The sequence below is a fragment of the Leucopleurus acutus genome, assembly GCF_964270905.1.
Source record: "Leucopleurus acutus genome assembly, chromosome: 9".
Lineage (NCBI taxonomy): Eukaryota > Metazoa > Chordata > Mammalia > Artiodactyla > Delphinidae > Leucopleurus > Leucopleurus acutus.
This window is the reverse complement of record NC_139144.1, coordinates 104,365,000-104,391,698: the sequence shown is the minus strand read 5'-3', so window position 1 is coordinate 104,391,698 and position 26,699 is coordinate 104,365,000. Positions and strand designations below refer to the sequence as shown.

Below are 26,699 nucleotides of genomic sequence, written 5' to 3'. Positions count from 1 at the left end.
TAGATCAAGGTCAAGCTAAGCTTTCCTGACAAATGCCATATGATACCACTTATACGTCGAATCTAAAATATGACATATGGGACTTCCCTGGTGGCACACTGGTTAAGAATCCTCCTGCCAATTCAGGGGACATGGGTTCGAGCCCTGGTCCAGGAAGATCCCACTTGTCGTGGAGTAACTAAGCCCGTGCGCCACAACTACTGAAGCCCGCGTGCCTAAGAGCCCGTGCTCTGCAACAAGAGAAGCCACTGCAATGAGAAGCCCGCGCACCGCAATGAAGAGTAGCCTCCGCTCGCTGCAACTAGAGAAAGCCTGCGCACAGCAACAAAGACCCAATGCAGCCAAAATTAATTAATTAATTTAAAATAATAAAATATGACATATAAGTCATATTTTAGACCTATCTATGAAACAGAAACAGACTCACAGACATAGACAACAGACTCGCGGTTGCCAAGGGGAAGAGGGGGTGGCGAAAGGACGGATTGGAATTTGGGGATGAGCTGATGCAAACTACTATATGTAGGCTGGATAAACAACAAGGCCCTACTGTATAGCATGGGGAACTATATTCAATATCCTATGATATAGCATAATGAAAAAGAATATATATGTGTATAACTGAGTCACTTTGCTATACAGCAGAAATTAACACAACATTGTAAATCAACTAGACTTCAATAAATTTTTTTTTAAATGATGAGCTTTTCTGCTTGTTCCCCAGGAACGTGCCATTCCCAGGTACCCCCAGTCCTGCCTGTCACCGAAGAAAGATGTGATCGCTGGGAGGAATGAAGAGCGAGCTCCTGTGAAAGCAAGTGCAACCCTTTGCAGCAGAGGGAGGGTCGCTGGGGATGGGGAGCTGGCTGCACACATGGGGGTCACCCGAGCCTTCACTTTCCCTTGGAGGTCTCGAACTGTGCCTTCCTGAGGTCGTGGGCTCCCGGGACAGAAACCCTTCCTCCTTTACCCTCAGGCCAGGCTCCCGTAGCACTGCTGGCACACAAGCCCGACAGCTCTTGGTTGCGGGCTTGCCTGTGCCTTGTAGGGTGTGGGCACATCCCCAGCCTCTACCCACCAAGATAACACCCCCCAACCAGTCATAACAGCCAAAAACATCTCCCAACGTGGCTAGATGTCCCCCGAGGCAAGACTGTCCCTGGTTGAGAACCAACGCTGTAGGCGTATTGTTATCAAATGGAACATAGCCAAAAGTGATTTTAAAAAAACATAATAATTATGGAAAATGTGAACAGCATGAAAATAACCAATCTGAAAGTCTAGATTTACACTCTAAGTACCTCATTCAAATCCTCCAAGAACTGCACGGCACCCAAACAGCCTTCTTCCGGGGCAGCTGCCACCAGCTCGGGCTGCACAGCCTGGCGGGGTCCCTCCTTCCAGCTCCATCTCCACCCACGAGATCAGCAGATTCCACTCATCTTGCCGTTGCCATAAAGAAATGCCTACTTCCCAGTTCTTGCAAAAATAAAATAGGAGGAAGAGGCGAAGAAGGAGAAGAAGAAAGAGGAAACTATTAGAATCAATTCAAAGATTTTAAAGACATTTCAAAGCAGTTGTTTTTGTTTGTTTGTTTGTTTTTTGCGGTACACAGGCCTCTCACTGTTGTGGCCTCTCCCGTTGCGGAGCACAGGCTCCGGACGCGCAGGCTCAGCGGCCATGGCCCATGGGCCCAGCCACTCCGCGGCATGTGGGATCTGCCCGGACCGGGGCATGAACCCGTGTCCCCTGCATCGGCAGGCGGACTCTCAACCACTGCGCCACCAGGGAAGCCCAAAGACAAAGTTTTTTTTTTCATTGGAATGACTCATCATCCCCATCACCTTTAGACAAGTATTTTCACTTTTATACATTTCTATCCAGTGTGGGCCACGTGTACATTTTTCTATGACTATATATCAACTGCATGCAATTTTGTAGCCTGATTGTTTTACTTAACCTTGTATTATAAGCCTTTTCCCAAGATGCAGTATAGTTTCAGAATTATAAGTAATTATGGTTGAGCAATATCTCAACAATGGCAAATCAGTTAGGAGAAGCTCGGTTTCGTTGTGATTGGAATCAATCCCAGACTATCCCAATGAGGTTTATCCTGTGCTCACTCCAAGTCCACTGAGGGTCTGGATAGCTCACTCACTGTGACACAACCTGACTGTGATATCAGAGTCCCTGCATCAGGGGAAGAGCCCATGGGGAACCCCCAGCAGCTTTACCTGCTTCCCCCAGGTGACCCAGACCACGTCTGCTCCCAGCCCAGCGGCCGGGATTAGTTATTGCCATGGGGCTGGGAAACATTTCCTGTGTATCCAGGAAGAGAGGAAGTGCTGAAACTTCTGTGCGCCCTGATGGTATGTAAGGTACCATTAGTAAACCGTTCACTCCCATTGCTGAACTTTATTTCCAAAAGCCAACGTTTTATGACTCAAACTCCCTAGTCCTCGTAGGGGAACTCTCAGTTACTTAAATCCTTGATCGCAAACGTCACTGATCGTCAGGGGTGAAACTCAGAAGGTGGTTCTGTTATAGCCAGGTTGGGGACCATGACATTTAAGTCACAAGTAGTTTTCAAGGCAAGGGTGATTGATGCCTCAATTTCCAATGATCTATGACAGGGGTTCCCAAGCTCAGAGCTCTGGATCCTTGCTGGGAGCCTGGGAAATCATTACAAGGGGCCTACAGATCTGTACTCACACCAAGCATTGATTGAACACTGAATAAGTAGTAATGATTGTGCATACAATTTGGGGAATATATGTGACGCTATTGTGATGCACTAAACACATTCCTACAATATTTCTGACTTTATGAGTTGGCTCAAGATAGACTATATCAGTCAAAGTCCCAGAAGGAAATAAATGGACACTCAAAGGGGGTGATTGAGGAGTTTACTCAGAGGACTATTAATCCAGGGAAATCAGGAAAAGACGGTGATGCTCCCCAGAGCTCGGAGGAGTGGAGAGCCTTCCACCTCTAGATGAGGGGGCAGCGGAGGGGCTGTAGCCAGTCGCAGCTCCACAGCTGAAGGGGTCAGAGAAATTAGCACCATGACCTCATCCTCCTCTGGGCTCTCCCCACCCCCACGGGGAGCCTAGGGCCCAGGACCTGGTGAGTCAATATAGGGCAACCTCTCAGGGCTCAGAACAGATGCAGAAGGCCAGAGAGTGTGTCTGGAGAGGCAAAGAAGAACTTTGGCACTGATGTTAAACATTCATCTGTCATTATGTGAGCACCTACACACTTCTTTACGTTAAAAAGTGTCCTCATACCCTGAAGAGCTGGGAAGCATTGAGCCACTTGCCAAGCCCAGGTTACCCCTGTAGCACTCATTCTGTGATGACTCGGACAACAGAGCCATGTCTCTCGAGGAAGGCAAGTTGTTCTGCAAAATTCCATTCATCGCAACTTCCTTTAATCTATCCCATTATCATAGCATGCTGTGTTAGCCAGGATTCCCTATAACACAGCCTGAGCAAAGATGATGTGCTCACGTTTGATTGCAGGTGCAACCTTAAGAAAGCAAGAGCGACAGGGAAAGGAGAACGAGGTAGCGAAGAGGGGAAAGAAGATAAAAGGTCATGCTTTTCAGAGCTGCCTACACTTTCACGAAAAACACACCTAGCTGCTTAGTCATAAGAGATGTTATGGGAATGTCTAGAACCTCTGCATCTCGGAACCATTCATCTGGGAAGGAAGTGGGAGGATGCTGGCTCCTTGCATGTACCTTCCCTCGTTGATCAAAGTCATCCCACGGGGCATTTTCTCCTCACGCATCAAGGCTGTGTCACCAGCACTTCTGGGCAGCCACGGGGGAAGACAGATCTCACGTCCACAGCCTGGCACCTCATCAGAGTTCTGAAGTGGGGGAAGGAACCAAATTCTCTATGGATCCATTGGTCAGCTCCAAGCCTTGGATGTTACCTCCCCCTGTGCCCACTATCACAGGACAGGAAGAGAGATACCTATAGCCCATTGATAGACGACCACGTGGCCACCATCACCAGGGAAACAAATCTCAGCCCTCTCATTCTTCCTCTGCTGCAGGACCAAGACAGAGCATCACCTGGACCATAGAGCTGATGCACCCAAGGCCAATTCTCTTGACACTCCCATTCCATTCTCAGCACCCAAAACACATTATTATCATGCACTACCCAAGCAAAGACTATACACGTTCATCATTGCCTATAGAACTCCATTTTCACCCAAGATGTGTGTGGGGGTCTATGTGATATATCCGTGTCAGTGGGTCCCCAAGACTACTCTCGAACTTGATGATTCACTAAAAGGACCCACAGGACTCAGGAAAAGCTGGTATCCTCGTGGCTATGGTTTATGATAAAGAAAAGATACAGATTAAAACCAGCAATGAGAAAAGGTCGTGGTTGGAGGAACCAGCCCCAAGCTTGCAGGTGTCTCTCCCAGTGCAGTTACAGGGGAACACACAACTCCCAGCAAGTGTGTGACAACACAACGCATGCAAAGTGTTGCCAACCAGGGAAGCTCACCTGTGCCGTGGTGTCCAGGGTTTTATCGGGTCTGTCATGTAGTCCAGGCAGCACACCTACAAGGCAAAGAACAGCAAAGATTGCCAGCGAACTACCAGCAGCCAGGAGATGGGCCTGGAACAGCTTCTCCCAACCAGCCTCAGAAACCAGCCCTGCCAACACCTCGAGCTCAGCCTCCAGACCTGTAAGACAAATCCTCTCGTGTAAGCCACCCTGTCCACCTAGCAAACCAACACAGCTAGGATGTCTACTGCAGGGTCCCCGCCTTGGACAGATGCTTTTTCTCATATCAAGTTTTCTCCCTGTATGAGTTTCCTATGGCTCCTGTAACAAATTATCACAAACGGTGAATTAAAACAACACACATAGCTTCTTTTACGGTTCTGGAGTTTAGAAGTCAAAAACCAGGACTGGGTCAAATCAAGGTGCTGCTAAAGCCATGCTGTATCCAGGGCTCTAGGGGAGAATCTTTCCCTTGCCTTCTCCAGCTTCAAGGCTCATTCCTTCTGGAATGAGCCACAGCAACTGCCTTCAGCGTCAAAGCAAGCAGCATAGCACCTGCTTCCACCGTCACGTTGCCTTCTCCTGCAACCTAACAGGCTCCCTCTGGCTCCTCCTTACAAGGACGTTTGGGATACATTTAGGGCCCACCTGGATTATCCACGGTAACTGCCCCATTTTAAGATCTTAACTTAATCGTATCTGTAATGTCCCTTTTGCCATATAAGGTTAACATCCACAGGTTCCAGGGATTAGGAGCTGGGCATCTTTGGCAGGCGTTATTCAGCCTTCCACACTTCTCCCCTGAGCTTGCAAGGAGATTTTATTATGGATTAAAGACCTAAATGTAAGACCTGAAACCATAAAACTTCTAGAATAGAACAGAGGCAGAACACTTTTGGCATAAATCATAGCAATTTTTTTTTTTTACCTGTCTCCTAAAGCAAAGGAAATAAAAGCAAAAATAGGGCTTCCCTGGTGGTGCAGTGGTTGAGAGTCCACCTGCTGGTGCAGGGGACATGGGTTTGTGCTTCGGTCTGGGAAGATCCCACATGCCGCGGAGCGGCTGAGCCCGTGAGCCATGGCCGCTGAGCCTGCGTGTCCGGAGCCTGTGCTCCACAGCGGGAGAGGCCACAACAGTGAGAGGCCCGCGTACTGCAAAAAAAAAAGAAAAAGAAAAAAAGAAACAAATAGGATTATGTTGATTTTTAAATGCCAATCTCACATTCCTGGGATAAATCCCTTTTGGCCATGATGTATTATATATTTATATATTTTTAGATTCAAACTGCTAAAGTTGTGTTAAGAACATCTGAGTTCATCATGTCTATTGGTCTGTGGTTTTATTTTCTTGTATTGTCTTTTTCTGGTTCGGGTAGCAATGTAATACTGGACTTTGAGAATGATTTGGAAAGTATTCTCTCCTCTTCAGTTTTCTGAAAGTTTGTTAAGAATTGGTATTACATCTTCCTTAAATTTTGGTAGACTTCACCACTAAGGCTATAGTTTCCTTTATGTGAAGGTTTTTAACTACAAATTCAATTTTTTAATAAACGCAGGGTGATTCAGTATATCTACTCCTTCTTGGGTGAGTTTTGATAGTTTGTCTTTCAAGAAATTTACCCATTTTTATCTAAGTTGTGGAATTTGTGGATGTTTTTGGCATAAATTGTTCAAAACCTTCTCTTATCCTTATCATGTAGGATATTTCCCTTTTATCCCTGACACTGGTAATTTGGGCCTTATCTCTTTATTTCCCAATCAGTCTTGCTAGAGATTTATCAATTTGGTTGACCTTTTCCAAGAAGCAACTTCCAGTGTCACTGATTTTCTCTCTCGTTTATCTGCCGTCTAGGTCGCTGATTTCCGTTCTTATCTTTATCGTTCCCTTTTCATCTGCTTAGCTGGAGCTTCCCATGCTCTTCTTTTACTAGTTTGCACGCTAGGAAAAATCACGGATAAAAACAGTGACTTCTGCACGAGATGGAAAACACTCTTCTGTCGGCCGCTTGCACTTTGTTCATTCATTGTTACAGCCACATGCTTTGCAGCAGAACAAAAGATATTCCCTGCCAAGGCGGACAAAGTTTCCTTTAAGGTCAAATTGGACATGCTCTATGTGTCTGGTCATTATCAGCCTCCATCTTCAGAGAATTTGTCCTCATTACCTACCTATAACCTTAAACCTAGATTAACTCAAGATCCCCTTAAACGTTTGTTAGAAGAAATCTTAGAATAGGCTTTTGCAGAAAATCATGCCTGTCCCCTTAGAGTTAGGAACAATGTTTGCATAGAAAATTGAATTCACTTACCAACTTCCTATAATTAACCCAGTAATTTTGACCTAACTGATCTCTTCCAAGTAACATTGCCTCTATGTAAACTGAATCCATTCTCTTGCTAGCTTACAAAATCTCTCCTATTACGGGTCTAGATCTTTCTTCTTGCCAGCTATGCAAGTAAAGCTAAAATGGAAGTGTGAGCACTCATTTTGGAAAGCAGTGGGAACTATTCTTCACAGCTCACACCTTGCCAACAGGCCCCTGGCAGAGGCATTTGAATCGGATGGTAAAGAGTCCTCCACCTGTTGGGCAGTTTTCATTTAAGCTTTGGAATCCTCTGAAGCCCGTGCACGTGGGCTGATCCGTGGGACGGCAGGGAGCTGCCCGGGCTGCAGTGCTTAGGGCGCGACAACACTCCTGGGTGTGCCCTCACCCCTGCGAGACCCCCAGCTCCTGTGGTCCCCGGCTCCCTGGGATTCCCAGTGCTGCGCAGTGGGACTGGCTTCTCTCCTGTCCTGCTGCCTGCCTGAGAAAAAGTCAGGAGATCATCAGGAAGCTCTGGTTCCAGGAAATTACACAAGGTTTTCTCTTTGATTTAAATTTGATGTTATAAAGAGATGTGAGCAAGGAGAAATCAATCGGGCAGCCTTTGCTGGGAGTCACGTGATGAGGAGACTGGGCCTCATCTCTGCTCTGTGGGTGCGTCGGAGCTGCAAGGAGTCACAGCACCATCTCCTTCTGCAGCACAGCTGTTTTTTTGAAGTACAGTTGATTTACAATGTTGTGTTAATTTCTGGTGTGTAGCAAACTGGTTCCGGTGTACGTATACACACATTCTTTTTCAGATTCTTTATTTTTTTTTTTTATTATTTTTTTTTTTGGCTGTACGCGGGCCTCTCACCATTGTGGCCTCTCCCGTTGCGGGAGAACAGGCTCCGGACGCGCAGGCTCAGCGGCCACGGCTCACGGGCGCAGCCGCTCCGCGGCATGGGGGATCTTCCCGGACCGGGGCACGAACCCGTGTCCCTGCATCAGCAGGCGGACTCTCAACCAACCACTGCGCCACCAGGGAAGCCCTTCAGATTCTTTATCGTTATGGTTTATCACAGGATATTGAATGCAGTTCCCTGTGCTATACAGTAGGACCTTGTTGTTTATCCATTCTCTGTATAATAGTTTGCATCTGCTAATCCCAAACTCCCAATCCATCCCTCCTCCTCTCCCTTCCCCCTTGGCAACCACAAGTCTGTTCTCTGTGTTTATGAGTCTGTTTCTGTTTTGTAAATATGTTCATTTCTGTCATATTTTAGATTCCACATATAAGTGGTATCATATGGTATTTGTCTTTTACTCTTTGACTTGCTTCACTTAGTATGATAATTTCTAGTTGCATCTATGATGCTGCAAATGGCAATATTTCATTCTTTTTTTATATTCCATTGTAGATATGTACCACTTCTCCTTTATCCATTCATCTGTCAATGGACATTTAGGTTGTTTCCATGTCCTGGCTATTGTGAACAGTGTTGCTATGAACATAGGGGTGCATGTGTCTTTCTGAATTACAGTTTTGTCTGGATATGTGCCCAGGAGTGGGATTGCTGGGTCACATGGTAGCTCTAATTTTAGTTATTTCAGGAGCCTCCATACTGTTCTCCATAGTGGCTGCACCAATTTACATTCCCACCAACAGTGCAACACCACTGTTTGATGATGTCATCGTGATGTGTCAGTGATGTCACAGTGGCCCTTCTCTCCTTCGATTCCCCCTTCCTTTCTCTGTGATGTTTTCCTTCATCCACCACCAGTCACCCCTCTGTCTTCCCCAGGGTCGTCTGTTTCTTTCCAGCAAGCCCTACAGACCTCTACAACCAAAAGAAGCCACACGCATATTTCTTTATCCCTTTCATTTTATAGGGAACACCTTTAACTAAAAGTTATCGAGCACTTACAATGAGCCAGGAATGTACACCTTTTGAATTCTCAGACAACCCTATGAAGCAGCAACTATTAGGACCTCCATCTGACAGGTGGGAAAGTGAGGCACAGAGGAGGTGAAATAACTCACCAAAGATTTCTTGACCAGAAAACAAAAGGTTGGAATTTGATCCCAGCCCCACTCCTGAACCCCACCTCTTAGCGCCCACACTGTGTGTTATGTATTTTCATTGTCACTTAATGTATGCTATTGTTACAAATAATAGTGGGAAATGTTATATTGATTGTTAGTAGAAACATGCAGAGGGACACACCTAGGACCGCCTCACCTGCCATTACTTTTCATGGGAAAATCTGCTGCAATGTGTGGCTTTCCAGGAACACGCCTGTCTCGTAAAGCAAGGACCAGCTGTGTCTGCGTTTCAGCCCCATGGCCACCCTGCAGGTCAGGGCCAGCCAGGGCCCTGTTACGGAGACAGACCCGGCAACACTGGACTGTTGGAATAGCCAGGCGTTGGCTGACACGGCACACGACAATTGAAATACAGAGAAACCAAGCCAATTTGCAGTCGGGCTGACGTCCAAAGTCACCATCCTGATGCCATAACCCCAGATCAGAAGGTCAGTGTTGCCCTGAGTCTGTCAGACGGCTAACTACCCACCTCGCAACATCCTCGGGGGACAGGGGACAGGTGGGTTTGGAAGAAAAGGTGATGGAGAAGACCTGGAGGAGGTAAGCCAGCCGGGGCCTGGGGTGGGGAATGTCAGGGTCGCTCAGGGCATGGGGTCCATCGAGAGGAGCCACCACGTTCCACGTCATTCATAACAGGCCACAAACTCACAATGGGGTATGACTGCTCCCCAAAAGTAAGGGAATCCATGGACTATATTTTCGGAATGGTGGTCCATGCCTGCTTTGAACGTGACGTCCTAGAATACATGAGCACTTAAAAGGAGGCCCCATGCATGGGGGACACGCTGACCCGCCCGCAGCCAGGAGCCCCGTGCCCGGCCACCCAGCGAGGGTCCAGGAGCTCCGGCAGGGCCAAAGCTGGAGAAAACCCTCCCTTTCTTCACCACATCACCACGAGCCCCTCAACCCCGTCCTCCCATCCCCTGCCCCGCAGCTGCCTGCAGATTCCCCAAGGCCCATCTCCCCACCCGGAGGGTGGCAGGGCTCGACCTCCCCTGGGCACCCGCCCTCCCCCATTCCCTCCCCTACCAGCCCTGCCCCTCCTGCCTCCTGAGCAATCACTGGTTCCCAGGACACATCCCTCACCACCAGGTGTCCCGAGGCCTTCTCCATCTCACACCGCCACTTTCAGATCGCCTCCTCCCCCCGCCGACCTCTGCTTCCCCCATCACACTGTCCCTCTCCCTCCCCAAGAGTAGAAGCAAATACAGTGATGGGGACTCAGGGAAACTGGTGGCCATTTTTAGGGACATAAATAAAATAACGAACGCACAAGAGGGGGCAGTGGGAAACATGCTCTTTGGTGGCTTTGTCTGGGGCAGGGGGAGGGTCTCTGAAACCACCTTCTGAGTGACAACTGCCCAGTGACTGAGCGCTTTAACCAGGTGACTGTAGCCAGACACATGATCGGCTCTAATTTTACTCCCGACATACTTCATGGGGAGAGAGAGAATAAACCGTCTGATGAGAATCTTTGCACCAAGAAGCTGTTTGTTCTCAGAATCTCTTCAGAGATTTCCAATAGAAAATGCTAGAAGGCTGTAATTCCACAAGGAAGCTGCACGGTTGTCTTATCTGAGAGCTGGTCAAGTAGATGCACAGTCTGGTCCGAAACACAGACTCTGTGAGCTTCTCTGATACTGCCAGTGGTCCCCAGGGTCCCGGGGCTGCGGGTGACGGATGGGGCGGGAGCTAGGCACACACGGCTGACTCCACTCCCACGCCTGGCCTGCCCTCCCAGCTCGGCCCGGCTGCTTCTTACAGATCCAGTTCTGAGTAGATCATCCTGAAAACAGCTTAAAACCAACACACCGTCTGCGGCTCTAAACTGGAAACTTTGGACAGAATTTAATTTTTTAAAACAGTTTAGGGGCTTCCCTGGTTGCGCAGTGGTTGAGAGTCCGCCTGCCGATGCAGGGGACACGGGTTCGATCCCTGGTCCAGAAAGATCCCACAGGCCGTGGAGCAACTAAGCCCGTGCACCACAATTACTGAGCCTGCACTCTAGAGCCCGCGATCCACAACTACTGAGCCCACATGCCACAACTACTGAGCTCATGTGCCACAACTACTGAGCCCACATGCCATAACTACTGAGCCTGCGCTCTAGAGCCCATGAGCCGCAACTACTGAGCCGCGTGCCACAACTACTGAAGCCCGCATGCCTAGAGCCCGTGCTCCACAACAAGAGAAGCCACAGCAATAAGAAGCCCGCACACCTAAACGAAGAGAAGCCCGCGCACCACAACGAAGAGCAGCCCCCACTCTCCACAACTAGAGAAAGCCCGCGCGCAGCGACGAAAACCCAACGCAGCCATAAATAAATAAATTTTAAAAAAGAAGAAAAGAAAACCATTTAAGTTACACTGGCAGACAGTTGCCAAATGTCTGCAAGAAAACCCGCAACTTATCCCTAAAGCTCCACGCGCCCCTCGCCTTCGGCAGCTGCCCCCCACTCCCTCCCCCTCCCGTGGGGGAGATCTGTGGGGAAGCCCGGTCCACGCTGGGTCCTCGCTGGGGAGCCGGGTGGCTCAGCCCCAAGCGGGCTCCCTGGAGAAGGCGGGGGAGGGGCTGCACGGCACAGAGCGCGCGTTAGAATCACAGATGTTAGACGTGGTTTACTTTTTTCCACCAGAAAAGATGTCATTGACTGCAGGCTTGACCAAGAAGTTTCTTTTAATTCTGGAAAGGACACAAAAGAGTGATCTGGGTCGTGCTTAAGAGCTTGGAGCAGAGGCGCTGAGTACGGGGCCTCCAGCTCCGGAGAGAAATTAAGGTCCAAGGGAGGGACGTCCTTTATGAGGGAGACTCTGGCCGTGCATGTGCATCTGTGGGCAGAGGCCAGGCCAGCAGCCTGGCAGTGCTGGCCACCCAGACTCCGCTTCTCTCTTCCTGGGCTTATGGGTCACAATGCTGACCTGTTACAGGAATGAAATTCCACATGTCTCTTGCATGGTTTGGGGAAGCATGCATACGCTCTTGCAAATTATAGGGATTTAGGCATATAAATATAGACCAAGACACCCTCAAACATGGGGCAAAGGGGAAAGAAGGACTTCACACCCCGCCAACTGTTGGAGATCAAACTGGGTCCTCCCTGAAATGCGTATTTCGGAGCCCTGACCCCAGTACCTCATGACATGGTCTTATTTGGAAATAGGGTCTTTACAGAGCAAATCAAGTTAAAATGAGGTCAGTAGGGGAGCCCTCATCCAAGATGGCTGGTGTCCTTATCAAAGGCGGAAATTCGAACACAGAGTCAGACGTGCATACAAGACAGGCAGACATGCATTTATGTGGCGATCAAGACACGTGTCTACAAGCTGAGAAGTGAGAGGCCTCTGAAGGAACCAACCCAGCAGACACCTTGATCTGGGACTTCCCACCTCTAGAACCAGGAGACAAGAAATCTGAGTTGTTTAAACCACCCAGTCTGTGGTAGTTTTTTGTGGCAGGCCTAGAAGACTGATACACTGGCATATAATAGGCCCTCAATAAAATTTGAGGATGAAATAAATCATATAATGGTAACTACTTGGAAAACTCCCAAAAGGGACGGAACCCCCAACTACTACGTAATCCTTTTTCCTCCCTCCTGGAGCAAGTGACACCAACAGAGCTGATGGCAAGGTCCACCCAGGTGCCAGCCTTCTCCAGGAAGACAGGCCCTCATCCAATGGAAAATACGAACACATGCTTATCTCCTAATTACCGGCCCTGAGGAAGGAAACCCTGCTTACATGCTCTTTCTGATATATACAGATTAGAGAGAAAAGAAAGCGGTAATTGGATTTCTCCAACATCGACAATCCCTCCCCTGAGAAGTCACAGATTAGGGAGAGATGCACCCTTTGTGCTCTGAATAAGGTAAAGAGGTTGTCCTTGGTTTTCACCTCAAGTCTCTAATGGCTAAAACCACGACAGAAATGGAGAGAACCCCTCTGTGGTGCTGCTGGTGAGGGGGCCAGGCTTCTGTCTGCCCGTCCTGTGGGAAGCCCCTCTGCCGTTGCTCTGTGTGCCTCTGCGTGCACCCCCAGGGCAAAGCACCGCTCAGACAATTCTTTTTTAAAGATTTTTTTTTATGTGGACCATTTTAAAAGTCTTATTGAATCTGTTACAATACTGCTTCTGTTTTATGTTTTGGTTTTTTGGCCACGAGGCATGTGGGATCTTAGCCCCCCGAGCAGGGATCGAACCCGCACCGTCTGCGTTGGAAGGCGAAGTCCTAACCACTGGACCGCCAGGGAAGTCCCTGCTCAGACAAGTCTAAGGTCCCCACCCCCCGCCACCAGAGGCAGGGCCGAGAAGCAGAACAAGCTGGAAACTCTCCGACCACTGCCCTTGGTAGAACATATAGGGCCTTCCAAACACATGAGCCAGTTTCTATATCTTGGTGTCTTAAAATTTCTCTCTGTGATTAAAAGAAGTCAAAGTGTGATCTGGTCCAGAGAACAGAGACAGCCTCAAATATGGCGCACCCTAGAACAACTGGCATACCCTATGACCGAGGCATACCTTATAACCACTGGCACAACCTATAGCCAGTGGCATATCCTATGACCAATGGCACACCCCATGACTGATGGACTTACAGGGGCTGTATAGGAATCCACAGGAGAACGCGTGGAGTTTTGTGATACACACCAGGGGGTCTGGTAGCATTAAGGAAAGGAGACATCCATTCACAGGAGATAGCATCCCAGTTGTATCTTAGAGGCCTGGAGGCATTTGAATCAGCAGAGAGGAGCGATCTGGACCTCCAGCTCTCGGTGGGAACCCTGCCTTCCCACCCCCAGTTGACGCTGTGCTACAATAATGGCCTTTCTTGCAGACAAATATGCTCACATTCCTCTGCTGCTTGCAGTCCTTCCATGGCCTCCACTGGCTCCAGGGTGAAGCCCCGAGCATGGCAGCCAAGGCTCCATGGGTCCTGCCTGGTCTCTCCACACCCGTGCCGGGCCATCCCAACCTCTGGCTGCAGTGCTCACCTCCCTCTGCACACCAGTCTCTGTGCCTTTGCCTCTTCATTCCAGGCCACCTGGGGAACTCCTACATCCTTAAAAATAATAAAGTCCCATTCAGATTGATGTGACCACCCCCCCCCAAGAGGGGAAAATCCTCTCTCCCTATTTTCTGGCATGCACACCTCTGCACTAGCAGACCACACAGCCATCACGTGATCACAGAGCTGTCACCTTTGTGAAACCATAAGCCACTTTGTCAGAATGGGTCCTGGGAGGCCAACTCTGAGATAGAGATAGAGATGGGGATGGGGATGGGGATGGGGATGGGGATGGGGGTGGCGGTGGGGGGGATGGGGGTGGGGGTGGGGGTGGGGATGTGATGGGGATGGGGATGGGAATGGGGTAGGGGTGGGTATGGGGTGGGGGTGGGGGTGGGTGTGGGGATGGGGGTGGGGGTGGGTGTGGGGATGGGGACGGGGTGGGGGTGGGGGTGGGGATGGGGATGGGGTGGCGGTGGGGGGGATGGGGGTGGGGATGCGGTGGGGATAGAGATGGGGTGGGGGTGGGGGGGGATGGGGGTGAGGATGGGGGTGGGGGTGGGGACGGGGATGGGGGTGGGGGGATTGGGGTGGCGGTGGGGATGGGGGTTGCGGTGGGGATGGGGGTTGCGGTGGGGATGGGGTGGGGATGTGGATGGGGGTGGGGATGGGGGTGGGGGGAGGGGGTGGTGGTGGGGATGGGGTGGGGGGATGGGGGTGGCGGTGGGTGTGGGGGTGGGGGTGGGGTGGGGATGGGGGTGGGGATGGAGGTGGGGGTGGGGTGGGGGTGGGGTGGGGAATGGGGGTGGGGGGGGATGGGGGTGGCGGTGGGGATGGGGTGGCGGTGGGGGTGGGGGTGGGGATGGGGTGAGGATGGGGATGGGGATGGGGTGGGGATGGGCGTGGGGGTGGGGCTGGGGGGGCTGGGGTTGGGGATGGGGGTGGGGGTGGGGATGGGGATGGGGTTGGGGATGGGGATGGGGATGGGGTTGGGGTTGGGGTTGGGGAGGGAAGGGGAGAGAAAGGAAGGGAAGTGGAGGAAAGGGGAGGGGAAGGGAGCACTGTCAAGAGGGAGGGGTCAAGCCGGATGCAGTCTAAAGAAGACTTCAGCTGACCCTGCGTGGAGGCTGTGAGCCAGGGACCACCCTTCAGAGTTGATCCAAGTTGAAGCCAGAGGGCAGTGACTCTGTTACCTCCCTCCCCCCACTTCAGCGAGTCACTGGAGGGGGACTGGGCGGGAGAACAGGGGTCCATGAAATGGATGTGACCTTGGGGAGGCTGCAGCCCAGGCGTCCCCATAGGGGCTGCCGGCTGAGAGGTGTCTGCTGGAGCTAAGACCTTCATCACTGGGGGCGGGCGGGAGGGGGATGTATGTGGTGCATCGCAGCATCCACCACACTCCCTGAGGGAACAGTCCAACTCTCACTCATTACTAGGCACACTATCTCTAGAAAGGGCATCTAACAAGTTCTATTATTTTTAGGACAATAGAACTACTACTCCATCCCGCCGTCCAACGTGTCCCCTGTGGCCTCAAGGAGCTTTGCGACCTCTTATCTCCAGTGCTGACCACAGCCTGCTGGTGATGAAGAACCTTCCAATTTCTCCAGATCGCCAAGGACAAGACTGCACAACCCAAGGGCATAGATCAGGCAGTGCTGTATGTATTTCAAAAGCCATAGCTCTGTGCCTAAGATGTGTATACAGCATAAAGTCCATAGAATATAGCCCACTAAATGTTCTGGTTTTCGTATTTAAAACCTGGTATGCTCTTTTGAAAGAACTTCAGTTAAATCTGCTGGTCAATCTTAGACTCCTATGAAGACAAGTGAAACAGCCAGGTGGGATCACAGTCCTATACCTTGGCGCACTGGTCTGTTCTCTGAGAAGTGGTGTTTGCGTTCTCAGCTCTCCTGTCGGATAAAAACTGCCTTATGTAAAAGAAGGTCATTTCTCTACATCATCCTGCTGGTGGGGTGCACTGCGGCTCACCCCCAATCTCTCCAACTGAGAATAATGCCAGCTCCAGCACCCCACCTGGGCTCCCCTCCAAAATATTTCACCTGACAGCGAAAGCCCAGCCAAATACCATCTTTTCACTCTCACTTCTCCTCTGAAATCCTGCAGCATTTGTAGATAGATCAGAGGCTTAACCTCGATCACATATTAACGTATATAGTTTTCCTAATAAGACTACAAAATCTGAAGGGTCGAGAAGGTGCTGAATATTTCCTTCTGGGCACCTGCGCATTCAAGGTGAGATGGTAAGGCAGCTCCAGCCCATCAGTGCGGCGGTGGGCACCTTGGGTGTAGCAAGTGAAGGATGGGGTTTCTATGATCCAGGCTCACACACCACAGTGCAAAGCGGATGTTAGAAACGGGATGGATGGAGAAGGGAGAGGAGGGGGAAGCAACTCGGGCGGATGGAGGGGAGGGACCCTCCTGCCCTCTCTCCATCCCCACGCACCCACCTGTGCCCACTCCCTGATAACACTCACTCCCAGAGGCACTGCGGAAACGGTTTCATCCTTACCATCCATTAAAGGCGGCAAAGTACAGAGGACCTTTGTCTTTACGAATCAACACAGCAACTTCTCAGCTATGGTCCCTTACGTAAAATTTCTAGATGACTCAATTAGTTCCATTTATTCATTCACCAAAACCTTATTTTATCCATTTTAAGCTAAAAGCTTTCTTAAATGGATGACACACCTTCATGCCTTCTTAAGCAGTGAGTACTGACCCTCTACCCTCTTCCTTATTCAGAATCGCCATCGTGCATACGAACTCCTGTGCTGAGCTGACCTTCCTCACCATCGGGGTCAATCCTACAGTTGGGGTGCAGCCCCTTGCCCCCCTGTGAGTTGTGGCTTCTGGTGGGTGAGTCACAGGGGGGTGGGGGTGGTGAGAGAGATAGAAAGAGAGAAAAAAAATTGTAGCCCTGAGACAGGGAGGCTCCTGGACCCCCCAGCACGAGGATTTGGTGACAGTCACCTCAGCCCTCCTGGGTTCAGGCATCTGGGTCCACCTCCCGGGCGAATTCCACACAGTGAGAAAGTTGGGTGTGCGGCCAGCAGGGAGAGGGGGGGCCCTTGGACCCAGGCTTGGCCCATGGCTCTGAGTTCTTGTTTCCAAAGAGCCAAGAGGGTTTTAGGGGCACACTGTCTCTGAAGGTAAAATCGTAAAATAGTTTGCTCTCTGTCACCCAAATCCCATTTGGTTCATTACCACTCCGTGCTGTGATAAGGTTCTGGAAGCGTTAATGCATGTAATCTGTCCTCCCTTCCCTCAGATTTCAGCTCGGAACTGCCCTCTGAGGATGGATCGTGAGCGCAGCACTTTGCAGCCACGCGGGCCCCCGCACACTCGGCGCTCAGCCCGGAACCAGAATCCGCGAGCCGCCCAGGACCAGAGCGGACGGCGGTGCTAGGACGCCCTCTGGTGTCCGCCTATGGGACACGCGGCCTGGAAACCTGCTTCCAAGGGTCAAACTGACCGCGGGCATCCGGAATCACACATCTTGACGGGTGACGCTCCCCCAACCCCCGGAAACCTAAGCAGTCGGAAAGCAAAGGTAGGGAAGAGAGCGAAGGACCAAGTACCCAGAGATGGCCCATCTCACACTCTTGCATCCCTATCAGCTTTCCCCCTCCCGGCAAACTCGACAGCTCAATTTACATCCTCCGTTTGGGGACCAGGAAACTGAGGGTCAAGGTTAAGAAATACACTGAGGGGCTTCCCTGGTGGCGCAGTGGTTGAGAGTCCGCCTGCCGATGCAGGGGACACGGGTTCGTGCCCCGGTCCGGGAAGATCCCACATGCCACGGAGCGGCTGGGCCCGTGAGCCATGGCCACTGAGCCTGCGCGTCCGGAGCCTGTGCTCCGCAACGGGAGAGGCCACAACAGTGAGAGGCCCGCGTACCGCAAAAAATAAATAAATAAATAAATACACTGAGGTTCACACAATAAGTGAGGACCCAGGATTGAAATCTTGGCCTCCAGATTTTCAGCTCAGGTCTTTTAAACACCGTTATGTACTAATTAATGGAAGGCATGAGTGGATTGCACCAAAAGAAAGCTTCCTATGGTTTGGAGAAGCAGGATGTGGAGGACAGGCACTTGACCTTCTTGTGTGCTCACTGATAAAGGAAAAGAGACACGCCTCTCACAAGCACCGTCAAAGTGTCCAGCGATGTCGTGTACAGGACAGCATTCTGTACAGTGGGCTTACCGTTCATATTCTTGTTTTCACTAAGAGATGATTTTGTTGTTAAATTATAAACCAAAGATTAACTTACCCAACCAAGCAGTCATTTATACACTTCCACCACAAACACACATACACACACCCACCTTTCTACCAAGAAATTACTCAAAATCACTACTGAGGTCTACCAGGGCAAGGAAAGTTGCCAAATGCAACAAAGTTTAAGGTAAACAATGAATAACGTTCTAGTGTAAGTTTGTCCCATTCAATGTTTGGAATGTGCTGCAAATATTGCATGGGACATAGTTATGCTAAAAAATTATTTGTTGTTTATCAGAAATTTCCATTTAACTGGGTGTCCTGTATTTTTTTCTGGTGACCCCATTTGAAAGCTGACTGGGGCAATCTTCAGGGTCACAAAAGCAGCTTTAGGAAGCCAGGTATGTGAGGAATAGCAATGGGGGGGTCTCAGAATGTGGAAGGTGTACAGAAAGAGAGGTTAAGAGGGCACATCAACACAGACACTGCTGGGGGCCAGCCCAGTGCACTGTAAAACAGAGCTAGACAGAGAAATGAAGTTCTGTCCAGAAAATTAGGACTATGATGCCCCTTCAGAGCAAGTCTTTAACATTCGACCAGTGTATATTTAGCAAAGGTGGAAAGAAATGACTTTTCTATTAGTAAACATATTATATCTCTTTATGTTCCAAATAAGACATTCATTAAATGCCTTGAGCATCATATAACATTTTACCCTATTTGGAGTGGACGGCAATGAATTTTTTTATGAGTCTATTATCACATGAATGGGGCTAATAATTTACATTTTGTTCATTATGTCAGGATACGGGGAAGCGGGTACTTAAATATTGTCTAAATATATATTCTAGATCAGCACCCCAGTCAGGTTCCTGGCAAACCCATCCCTTAATCCAAATGTGAACAGTATCTCATTACGTACAGCATAGCTTATGTTTTTGCTGGGGCAAGGTACTGAAGAATATGAATACGGCAGATGACTTGAGCTGGCTTTCCAAGTTCTTAATTGATTTGTCTCCACCCAGCTTCCTTTCTATCACCATCCCTAATTTTAAAATAAGTATTTTCAACTTCTATGCATGGAAAAATGTGAGTATATATCCCCCTCGGCCCACAAAATCACCAAAATATCAATGACATGCCAAACCTCCCACAAATTTTGGAGATGAGGGCCAGAATTATTTTATCTGAATAGTGAAAACAAAAACCAAATACTAATCTTTAAGGCCTTTCAGGTGCAAAAAACTAAAATCAACGTTGTTTATTAAAGTATATGCTAGTCAGGAAGTGCCTCTTCATGCTTCTGTTTGGCCATGACAATAGCAATTCACAAGGTTTTGTCAGAATTAGAGGAATTGATCACAGAAAGCATTTAGAACCGTGCCTGGCAGAGTATAAGTGCTTAAACCAATCCATGTCATTATTATTATTATTATTGGTGTTGTGCTACGTGAAATAAGTCAGACAGAGAAAGACAAACACTGTATGACATCACTTATATGTGGACTCTAAAAAATACAACCAACCAGTGAATATGACGAAAAAGCAGCAGGACTCACAGATATGGAGAACAAACTAGTGGCTAAAGGTGGGGAGAGGGAGGGGGAGGGGCAACATAGGGATGGGGGAGTGGGACGCGCAAACTACTGAGTGAAAGACAGGCTACGAGGATGTACTGTACAACACGGGGAATAGAGCCAATATTTTGTAATTACTGTAAATGGAGTGTACCCTTTAAAATTATATTAAAAATAAAAAAATAAAGCCAAAAAAAATTTTTAATAAAAGGCCTCAGATGACATCCAAGGGAAGATACTTGTTCTAGGCTTAAGCACAGTCCCAGTCTTCTCCCTCTTTTCCAAGCTAGTTGGGCAGATATTGAGAACCCTCCACCCCCAGGATCGCCGGTCAATTCAAGGAGAAAGTTCATGGAAGGCTCTACGAAGCAGCCCGGCATGTGACTCCACGGATCACAGGCTGCTGTGGTCAAAGTCAGCACACAGGCCGTTGGGGGTGGTTTGGAGGCACCAGCGTTTCTGAGCATCTGAACCATGAATGCTGTATTCGTTTGCTAGGGCTCTCGTAACAAAGTACCTCAGACTGAGGGGATCGCACGACAGCAATGCGTGGTCTTCCCGTTCTGGAGGTCCCTGGGAACCGGCGGTCTGTGATTCCGGGTCGAGGACCTGGTATATTTAAGTCCTCCTCTTCCCCCACTTGCTCCCTACTTGACGGGGTCCCACCCCCAGCCCCCCGTGAGAATAAGAACACTAGGCCCAGACAAAGAAAGATAAATATCATATGATATCGCTTAGATGTGGAATCTAAAAACTAAAAATAAAAAAGATACAAGTGAACTTATATACAAAACAGAAATAGACCCACACTTACGGTTCCCAAAGGGGAAAGGGGGGGGAGGAATAAATTAGGAGTTTGGGATTAACATATACACAGACTACTATATATAAAACAGATAAACAGCAAGGACTTACTGTATAGCACAGGGAACTATACTCAATATTTTGTAATAACCTATAATGGAAAAGAATCTGAAAAAATTGATATGTGTACATATATGTATAACTGAATCACTCTGCTGTACACCTGAAACTAGCACAACATTGTAAACATTGTAAATCAACTTTACTTCAATTTTTAAAAAAACAACACACTAGGCCTTCGGTAGATCTGAGGATGATATAATCAAACTACAGTGAATGGCCTGGTTCAGTGCCTGGCACACAGCAAACATTCAATACATGCAGGGCCTGTCCTCACTTATAATAGGATTAAATGGATCCACGTCCGGACCTGGCACACTGTAAATGCTACCTATGGCCATCATTACTACTTATTATTGAATTTTACAAAGTAGAGTACGATTGCAACCATCAAGGCGTTTAACATACAGCTCGAGAGTTGAGCAGTAAACCCACAGGAAGGTGAATCAGGCAGAGATGGCCATGACGAGGGACCAGCATCAATGTCAGGGGTCCAGGAGCTGAAGCAGGATTTGTGCTGAAGAGGAAGGGGTCTGAGGACATCAAAGCTAGAGGCCAAGGTCCTTTACCCATGTTTAAACGGTGTGCTTGAACAACTTAAGATTAAGGGGAAGGGGGGAGGAGGTTGGGGGAAGGATGGAGTGTGAGGTTGGGATTAGCAGATGCAAACTATTATAAGTAGTATGGATAAACAACAAGGTCCTACTGTAGAACACAGGGAACTATGTTCAATATCCTGTGATAAACCATCATGGAAAAGAATATGAAAAAGAATGTGTATATATATATATATGTATAGCTGAGTCACTTTGCTGTACAGCAGAAATTAACACAACACTGTAAATCAACTAGACTTCAATAAAAAATATTATTTAAAAATGAAAAAAAAATTACCAAGGAAAAGAAAGATTAAGGGGGACTTTTCATGAGTTTGTGCTTTAGATCCAAAACCCCACAGGAGCCAGCAGCCCACGGTCCGAATGGTCCTGGTTTGTGATGTGTGATGATCCGAGACCCACTGTTCACTTTCTCCAGTCCCAGGAACTCCCCGTGTGTCCAGGCTCCCGAGTCCTTTGCTTCCTGTCCACATCTGCAGCGGCCCCATCACATCTGCCAGTGGTCAGCAGCCACCATCCAGGAGGTCAGCATGTCCCAGGAGCATCGGAGGGACACAGACCCAGCCCGTTACCACACGCCCCTAGATGCCCCATCAGAGCCGCCGGGCTGGGCCGGGTGAGGGCGCAGTGGGTGTGGGAATGCAGCTTCCTCACCCAGATTGGCTTTCTCTGCACGTTCCCTGAGGTATTTCAAAGACGACGACTTGGGTTCAAAAGGCAAGCAAGCCAATCCCTTAATGCCTGGAGACACATGTATCCAGGCCTTCAGAGCCACCACGAATTCCCTTATCTGCCTTTGGCAATGAGCTCTTCTTAGAAGGTCTTCACGAATTCCTAATGGTCGGAATTGATTTGCTACATTTTTCGTGTTAGAAAACACTTAAAAAATTAATCTCCAATCTTGGGCTGCTATTCATTTCAAAGCTCCTCCTCCTTTATTAAAGGCATCATTTGTTATTTCAGTCAGACCCCCCAACCTCCACAGCCTCCCACACGCCAGAGCACAACACGATCACTGCTTTCTACACCCTCCTTGGCCCGCTGTCCTTTCTGCTTAAAGACTTGACTCCCTCATCACCCAGTGACTGCCGTCACGAAATATCCAGTTGGCTCGAAGAGGTCATTTGACGATCACTAGCATTAAAAAGGGGGATGGGGTAGGCGCGTCCTCTGACGCTGTGAACCCAGGCTTCTCTGGCTTCAAGCTCACAGGTGCCTACGCGGTCCCCTCCCTCTGCCCATCATGCATCCCGCCTTGCCTCCCTCCCGTACCTGCAGTTTATCAAAGGTAGCAGGTGGTGGAGGTCATGGGAACTGGTGATGCCTCCCTGCCCTGGCCACTCCCTTGCCTCTGCCCCCAGGAGTTCCCAGCTCAGCCCAGATCTTTCCATGCTCTGTACCTTGTCCATCTCTTTTCCCTTAAACAGAGTACTGTGGCATCAGAAGCCCACAAACATTAGCTGAAAACTTAATTAACTGGTGCTTAATAAGAGAGCAATTACTGATTTATTAGTCAACATCCATGAAGAATGTCTCCTACAATTAGAAAAGCAAACAGGTTCCCTCTCTAGCATCCTCTGGGTGATTCTGAGGCCGGGTCCGGGCTCGGGAGGAAAGCATTGCCGGCAATTTCCCAGGATGCCCTGAGCCCGAGAGAGGGGGTTGGAGGTCAGGTGTGTCAGTCGGGGCTCCAATAGCAGGTCCAACAGGAGATGTGCATGGACGTGAGGGCGGGGGCCAGAGAGGGATTTATTTTAAGGAACTGGCTCACATGACTGGAGGGACGTCGCACATCTGAAACTTAAGAGTGTTGGCTGACCATTTAGGAAGTCAGGAAAGAGTTGGTGTTACAGTCTTGAGTCTGAAATCTGCAGGGCAGCCAGGCTAGCTGGAAACTCAGGCAGGACGTCTATGTTAACAGGCTTGCGGCAGAATTCCTTCTTCCCCAGAAACCCTCAGTTTTTGCTCGTAAAGCCGTCAGTTGATGGGATGCAGCCCAACCACATCAGGGAGGGTGATCTCTTTAATGTCAGCTGATCGTAGATGTGAATCACATCTACAAAACACCTTCATGGTAACATCTAGACTAGTGTTCGGCCAAACAACTGGGCACCAGAGGCCAACCAAGTGGACACATAAAATAACCATCACAGGTACCATGACTCTTCCTTCCCTGTTTTAGAAAGGCTGCTCATCTAATCTGCCAATGCCTTTGGGTACGCTTTGAACAAGGCTTACGCCATTAGGTTCTCAATGGGACCATTTCTTTTGGGTCTGACATCTTTGTTTATTTTTTTACTGAGTGTAGTTGATTTACAATGTTCTGCTAATTTCTGCTGCACAGCAAGGTGATTCAGTTAAACATATATATACATTCTATTTTTATATTCTTTTCCATTATGGTTTATCACAGGATATTGAATGTAGTTCCCTGTGCTCTCCAGTAGGACCTTGTTGTTTATCCATTCTCTATATAACAGTTTGCAACTGCTAACGCCAAACTCCCACCCCATGCCTCCCCCAGCCCCTCTCCCACTTGGCAACCGCAAGTCTGTTCTCTGTCTGTGAGTCTGATTCTGTTTCATAGATAAGTTCATCTGTGTCTTATTTTAGATTCCACACATAAGTGGCATTGTATGATATTTGTCTTTCTCTGTCTGACTTACTTCACTTAGTACGATCATCTCTAGGTCCATCCATGGAGCTGCAAACGGCATTATTTCATTCTTTTTTATGGCTGAGTAATATTCCTAAATGGGACCACTTCTTAACAAACTGTGGAATTAATAAAGTTGATGCTTGATTGTAGAATTTTAAAACCTTGAGGAATTTAATAACTCAATCGGAAAGCTCTGGGAGGGTCCAACATACGTCTAGTGAGCACCTGGTTCATTCCTCTACCTCCTGGAGGTCCCACGTTCACCATTTTTAAGGTCACAAGAGACTCCTCCCTGATGCCTGAGAAAGGGGAAGTGGGAGAGGGATTTGACGGAAAAATGGAAGGTAATATCCAATACGCACTAAGAGCTTAATACACAGGAATAAATGGATGTTCCATTAAAAGCCAAGAGGCAACAAGTTAAATAGGCCTTCTCCTGCTTATGGCCTGTACACGTGGTGATGTATAGATGCAATAAGACTTAATTGGTTTTGTCGAGACGGCACAGAAGAAAAAACTACAGATCCCAATTGCTGCCCCTAATTAGAATTTCAGAGAAACTGATTACCCACTCCTCCATCGTGTTCTAATCTTCTCGATCAAATCTGTGCACCCAGTCTTCCTGGTGAGTCCTCTGATACCCCTCCCATTGGGTCTGAACGATTAGGTCACCCTTGCAGATCGCCACAGATGCTCAGCCCGGGCTGACTGGAGCGCCTGACCCCTAGCATCCTCCAGCACTTACACATGACCTTGTGTTACTTACGATGTCATGTGGATGTCTTGTCCCTGCATCAGAACTGCAAATGTTTAGAACAGCAGCCACATCTTACCACCCACTACTGTGGCCAACAAATGCTCCATGAATGATGCTCCTTTACACAGACGTCTGCAAAATTTTAGACACCATCATAACAACAGTGATTGTGCAGACGGCCAACAGAGCACTTCTACGTGTTCCCTTATTCGATTCTCCCCACATCCCTGTAACGTAAGTGACTTCATTTCTCATGTGGTCAACAGGAAACTGAATCTCTCATGTCTTCAGTTACAGACGGTGCTGGAAAACTGCACAGCTACATGTAAAAAAATGAAATTAGAACATTCTTTAACCCCATACACACAAGTAAACTCAAAATTGATTAAAGACCTAAATGTGAGACCAGACACTATAAAACTCTTGGAGGAAAACATAGGCAGAACGCTCTCTGACATAAATCGCAGCAATACCTTTTTTGATCCACCTCCCAGAGTAATGGAAGTAAAAGCAAAAATAAATGAATGGGACCTAATTAAACTCAAAAGCTTTTGCACAGCAAAGGAAACCATAAACAAAAGGAAAAGACAACCCACAGATTGGGAGAAAATATTTTCAAATGATGTGACCGACAAGGGATTAGTCTCCAAAATTTACAAACAGCTCATGAGGCTTAATATCACCAAAACAAACAACCCAAGCAAAACATGGGCAGAAGACCTAAACAGACGTTTCTCCAAAGAAGACATACAGAAGGCCAAGAGGCACATGAAAAGATGGTCAACATCGCTAATTATTAGAGACATGCAAATCAAAGCTACAATGAGGTATCACCTCACACCGGTCAGAATGGCCATCATCAAAAAATCTACAAACAACAAATGCTGGAGAGGGTGTGGAGAGAAGGGAACCCTCCTACACTGTTGGTGGGAATGTAAGTTGGTACAGCCACTGTGGAGAACAGTATGGAGGTTCCTTAAAAAACTAAAAATAGAGCTACCATATGATCCTGCAGTCCTGTCCACTCCTGGACATATATCCAGAGAAAAACACGGTCTGAAAGGATACATGCACCCCAATGTTCATTGCAGCGCTGTTTACAATAACCAAGACATGGAAGCAACCTAAATGTCCATCGACAGAGGAATGGATAAAGAAGTTGTGGTATATATATATACAATGGAATATTACTCAGCCATTAAAAAGAATGAAATAATGCCATTGGCAGCAACATGGATGGACCTAGAGATTGTCATACTGAGTGAAGTAAGTCAGACAGAGAAATAGACATATCATATGATATCACTTATATGCAGAATCTAAAAATAATAATAATACAAATGAACTTATTTACAAAACAGAAACAGACTCGCAGATTCAGAGAACTTATGGTTACTGGGGGGAAGGGTCAGGGGGAGGGATAGAGAGTTTGGGATTGACCAAAAAAATTGTATATCCCTATATTGTACACCTGTAACTTATATAATATTGTAAGTCAACTATACATCAATAAAAAAGAAAGAAAGGAAAAAAAAAGGGGAGAAGAGGGAATTCCCTGGTGGTCCAGTGGTTAGGACTCAGTGCTTTCTTTGCCATGGCCCCGGGTTCAATCCCTGGTCGGGGAACTAAGATCTCACAAGCCGCACAGCTCAGCAAAAAAAAAGAAAAGGAGAAGAGACGCAGGAGAAAGCCATGTGAAGACAGACACCAGAGGGCAGGTGGCCATGGGGTGGCAGAGACAGAGGCTGGGGTGATGCAGCTGCGACCCAAGAAAGGCCAAGGACGATGGCCACCACCAGAAGCCAGAAGAGGGAGCCTGGCCCTGCCAACACCTTGATCTTGGACTTCCAGCCTCCAGAACTGGGAAAGAAGAGATGTCTGTTCTTTAATCAACCCAGTTTGTGATAGTTTGTGCCAGCAGCCCTGGGAGACTCACACAGGCGCTTTGTTTTAATTTGTTTTATTTGCTTTAAACAGTA

The 26,699-nt window shown here is 48.3% G+C and overlaps 1 protein-coding gene across 2 annotated transcripts in view; it reads right to left on the bottom strand.

Moving 5' to 3' along the window:
• Positions 1–1,305: 1,305 nt before the first annotated feature.
• ACTR3B (actin related protein 3B) overlaps positions 1,306–26,699 on the bottom strand; it is a 105,436-nt gene continuing 80,042 nt past the window's right edge. Inside the window, exons 10-12 of one of the 2 annotated variants that reach the window (XM_082846717.1) lie at positions 4,527–4,582; positions 3,743–3,873; positions 1,306–1,479 (exon numbers count right to left, since the gene is read on the bottom strand). In XM_082846717.1, coding sequence (XP_082702843.1) covers positions 3,792–3,873; positions 4,527–4,582 — 138 coding nt within the window. In that variant the 3' untranslated portion in view covers positions 1,306–1,479; positions 3,743–3,791. The remainder of the gene's footprint in view (positions 1,480–3,742; positions 3,874–4,526; positions 4,583–26,699) is intronic. The other variant, XM_082846718.1, reaches the window with a different exon arrangement.